General features: G+C 48.3%; 1 protein-coding gene across 1 annotated transcript in view; it reads right to left on the reverse strand.

The window, feature by feature from the left end:
* Positions 1–3,127, reverse strand: part of LOC119284300 (putative F-box protein At3g44060) — an 8,184-nt gene extending 5,057 nt beyond the window's left edge. Inside the window, exons 1-2 of the mRNA XM_037563483.1 lie at positions 2,941–3,127; positions 1,522–1,705 (exon numbers count right to left, since the gene is read on the reverse strand). Coding sequence (XP_037419380.1) covers positions 1,522–1,705; positions 2,941–3,127 — 371 coding nt within the window. The remainder of the gene's footprint in view (positions 1–1,521; positions 1,706–2,940) is intronic.
* Between the last annotated feature and the right edge of the window lie 1,809 nt (positions 3,128–4,936).

The raw sequence follows: 4,936 nt of genomic DNA on the forward strand, positions 1-4,936 counted from the left end.
ACTTGTGAACATGTAAAGTGTCAAACATAATATATGAATACAGTATAATATATGAATATAGTGCCATGTGACGATAGATAAATTGTGCTGGCTAGCTCTTGAAGACGCAAGTGTCGGCAATGAGATTGTTGATGAAACATGTGCAGAAATCGGGCTTGTTCCAGAAGCTCAAAACTGAGAAGCATGATCCAACATCACCCCTAATGAAACTCCGACACATGAAGCTGCAAAGCATGGCAAGGATCTGCAATGTCAGGTGTGTGGTTTGTAAACGATTATTTGAAGATGGCCGACATTTATTTTTCAACTGCAAATAAGTAAAGCGCGTATGGAGAGCCTTGGAAATGGAGGATGTGCGAATTCTCCTTACTGATTGTACCAACTGCCCCGATGAGGGTCCTCCAATGCGTCCAAGCTTTATTGGAAGATCGCCAAGGTGCTGTTGTGGCATTGATGTGGTGTTGGTGGACTGAAAGAAACAAGGAAAATCATAACGAGAAGAGGCTGTCAATGTTGGAGCTTCAGTTTCTGATAAGACGATATGCAGCTGAATGGAAGGCTACTGCTCGTGTCCCGAGATCTACCAGCCCAACTACTATTCTGAGGTGGATCCCTCCTCCGGAGGATTATGTAACGATCAATTGTGATGGTGCTTTTTCTGCAACGACATCTGGTGAAGGGTGGTGAGCAGTAGCACTGGACCATGATGGTGATTTGGTTTTTGCTGCTGCTGGCCACTTGAACCATGCTAGCCATGCGATGCATGCGGAGGCAATTGCAGTCAAGAACGCGCTACTAATAGGTGAACATATGGGCATTGTCAGAGTAATCGTGGCAACTGGCTGCAAGAATTTAGTTAAAGCTGTGATATCAGATGCTTATGACAGCTCCATCCTAGGTCATGTGTTTCTCGAGATAAAGCGGTTGCCATCTTTTTCGTTTATCCATCGAACGTGTCTAGGGAGCACACGTGTGCTCCCTAGCATTCCTGAGCACACAACCAAAAAAAGGTAAGCTTTTGTCTAAATGATATGGTGCAAAGTCAATTTAAAGAAAGAAAAGATATTGTCCCATGTGCAATTATTTTGTGTGTTTAAAAATTTCAAAAAGTCATAACTTTTGAATCAAGCATTGAAATTAAGATCCGTTTTCACCTATAGGTCTCCAAGGCCGAGCTCTTCGAAACTAGATCCCATATGGGTATGTTTCGATGAACTTTTTTTTTTCTTAAGCAACTTTGGTGCCATGGAGAGACAACTTTTTATACTATAGTAGGCAACTTTCGGTTAGGCTGCGTATCATGGGCATGTATTATCCTGATGTTCTTTCGAGTTGACTACGACAACAACCAAGTTGCCTAGCATCACATGTAAGTTGCAAACTTGCATACCATGAATACCTATCAACTTTGATGCTAGATGAAAAAACCATGTTGTCAGGTTGTCTATCAGGACTACATATGAATCTCAAAGATGTTATAAAGTTAGCTACTATGAACAGTGAAAGTGTGCACTGCTGCACCCACTCACATCAGGCAGATCGTGAAGCTGTGCAGGCTTCCTCTTCTTCATCCTCTTCCACACCCTCCTCCCGGAGGAAGAGGAAGCACCGCTGCTGCAGATGTTCGCCATCGGGGCACCAATCAAACCACGGAAGCAGTCCCCTCCCTCGATTTCTTTTGATCTTGGGAAGTTCAGCTGCCAATCTGTTGAGAAACCACAAATCAAAACCAAATCGGGTCCCAGGACTGTTTGGATTGGATCATATTATCTTGGAAAGAAATGAACATTCGATTGCTCGAAGCAACTAGTTAGAGAACAATCTGTTACTGCTCTGGCGCTGGAGTCGGAGAAGAGGATAGAAGAGAGGGGAGGGGCTCGGCCTACCTCCGATTCGGGTGTCCCGAGACCCAAATCGCCCTGCCGCCGTTCTCCTGGCCGGCGGCGACGACGATCCGCAAGCCCTAGCACCGGCCGCCACGGCGAGGAGTAGGAGGACAAAGGAAACAACTGAAACTCACGAGTGATCGTCACTTAGGCAAAACAACGCACGTGTGAATGAAACTTAGACAAAGCACATTTTTTTTTTCTATTTTTTCTTTGCCATCGTTGTGCCTCTTGAGATTTTTTTGAAGGATTTGAAACTTTTTCTGGAAACCCTTTGATCATAGGATTCATTCTTATGTTATCCATTCAATAGGATCGTCGCTTAGGCAAAAAGTTTTTGTTGGTAGCTTACCAAGCTAGCCGTAATCTCAGCATAATCTCAAACCTCATTTTTTTTTCTGTTGCGAAGTTCTAATGCATTTTTTTGCTTTATCTCGCTTTCTACCCTATATCGAAAAAGGGTTTCCCCCGCTTTGTATACAAAGCAACCAACAAAGACTGCCAACCATAGGTGCTGGGGCGGAAGCACCACAGTCACGCCAAAAGGAAAGAAAGAGAAAATACAAGAGAAACAAATGCCGACAACGGCGGATTGACAAAAAACGAAGAAGCCTCGTGGCCGCTGCATCCATCAGAGATCGCCCACCAAGCTCCGAGCCTCCGAAACACCGGTACCAATCAACACCTCCAAGAAGGGATGCGACAATGACGACGCTGCTGCCAATGGTTTCCCCTGGTATGCGGTGAGGAGAGAGGAAGGGTAGCCCCGACGCTCTCCAAGAAGGTCCGGCGGCACCCTCATGTGCCAACGCGTTGGTGTCGGCCAAGCCAACAGGGATTTCTCCCTATCCCAACCTTCACTTCAGGCACTCCGGAGCTCGCCACCAAACTGACCACCACCCTGCGCCAACCCGGCTAGGAAGCTTCCCACGCTGTCTCAGCACGGCACCGTGAAGCATGTCCTGCACAATGAAGAAGAGGAGCCGGGACTAGGGCAGCAGCACCATCGATACGCGGGAGGGCCCCACCTCCACCATCGAAGATGGTAGCTGACCGGACGCAATAGCAGGAACAAACCAGGCCAGTGGCCTCATAGGCCCGGCCGGGATCTCCGAGGCCCGTAAAGTTCCCGCCTTCGCGTTGCAGCCGCCACGCCGTCGGCGCCGCCACCCCTGTCCAAGCTGCTCCGCTGCCTCCCTGCACAGAGAGCCGCCAAGTGGAAGCACCACCTCCACGCGCATCGCTAGGCACCACCACCAGGTCATCGGACCACCACCGGCCGAGCCGCACCACCACCGCACACGCGCGACATAGAGGAACCAACGCAGCCGCCGGGGGCCCGAAACCGGACCCCAGCTGCCGCCCACGCCGCCCGCAGCCCGCGCCACCTGCCGGACGGATCCGGCTGCCGCGGCAAGGCGGGCTCCACCGCAGCCGGCCACGCAGCGCCACGCAGCGGAGCCCGGCGCCCAGCACCCGAAGAAGTGGCCCGCGCCACCCCGTCGTGCCGGGGAAGAACAGGCCCCGCTGCCGCCGCCGGTCTGGCTTTGCCCGGCGGCGAGGAAGGAGGGAGGAGGAGGGGAGGCTCGCGGCGGGAGGATCTGGGGGCCCTCGCCGGCCGCCTCGCGGGTGGCGGCGCGGGAGGGAAGGGGTTCGCGAGAGCCCGAAGGGATCAGGCTAGTTGAATTTCCAGTCCACCAGCACTTCGATCCATTTTCTCTTTCTACCCTATCTCATCAATGGTTGATAATCATGTGTTTGTTTGCTCCTATTAGAAACAAATCTTAAATCAGTGGTGACATATACTCCAAGAGGGAGTAGTATGCTAATTATGCGTGAAGAACGAACAGTACATTTACACACATCATGGTCCCAAGAGGGAGATCCTTTGATTTCCCACCAATTATGCAGCTGCACCTCGCAGCTCCTTAATCTTCCATAATTTGGAAAAATAATCAGCAGCAACAAGTAGAGACCAGGGCATGTAACCTGTGCGCGGGATATGATATTACCCGAGCGCCAATCTTCCTCAAACATTTTCCAAATCGGCAAAGTCCATCATACCTCACACCATTAACCAAGTGACATCACGACCATTGCCTCCGTTTCTCTACATGTATGCACCTCCTTTTCGTTTTCATCTGCAAACTTGTGTAGCGGCTTTCCCACCAAATACAGTTGTTGATACAAACAATCAATTATTTATACAACTCATAGTAGAAAATAAGGCTGGACATGATCCTGTCAATGTTGGTGTTCAACGTTGAAAGAATTCATGTGGCTGGTGTTTTACAACGCCTTTACTACATGATGTGGCCGCTCATTTTCCATCTGCAGAATATCAAGAGCAGGAAAAGGCTGAGAAAAAACATAGTTTTTTCTCGAGAGAGAGAGAGAGAGAGAGAAGCTGAGAAAAACTTAGCGAATCATATTAGGTTGAAATCTCGTGTTATATGTTGATTAGCCAGGGGGTTTATTTGACCTGGTTGAGGAAGGCTTGTTTTGGGTTTGTTTGAGTGGGGCGTACGTATAATGAAGTTTTGTGCGCTTTGATAGAGAGGGATATATGTTGAGAAACAAGTGGTGGAACGTGGTCACAGATTCAAACAGAACGAAAACCAAAAGATGGGGTAGACAATTTTGGTAAGTACTAGAATCCCTGCATCCTGCATGAAGGGTAAGAAGAGAGGAGGAGACTCCAAGTCGATAATCCACTTCTGAGCCCAGGCTCAGCTACACCCGCGCTGACAAAAAAAATCAAAATAAATACTAGATTTTTTTAAAATTCCAATTTTTTTGTGGTCTACTTCAATTTTCAACTCATTTGGACATATGAGCAGCTTTCGAAAAAAAAGACAAATCCGGGGTCTGTAAAAAAGTTTACTGTTCACACATTGTTCTAACAAGTGGCATAATTATTGTGTTTCTTTTATGTTCCTTTTATTTTATTATGCCGTTAATGATACCACATTTCTCCTCTGCCAGTTGCAATTGCAATGGAAACAAGTGGTCGCAGAGAAGCGCACGACGAAGTCTAGGGCGGCGTCAAG

Source organism: Triticum dicoccoides, chromosome 4A (assembly GCF_002162155.2).
Source record: "Triticum dicoccoides isolate Atlit2015 ecotype Zavitan chromosome 4A, WEW_v2.0, whole genome shotgun sequence".
NCBI lineage: Eukaryota > Viridiplantae > Streptophyta > Magnoliopsida > Poales > Poaceae > Triticum > Triticum dicoccoides.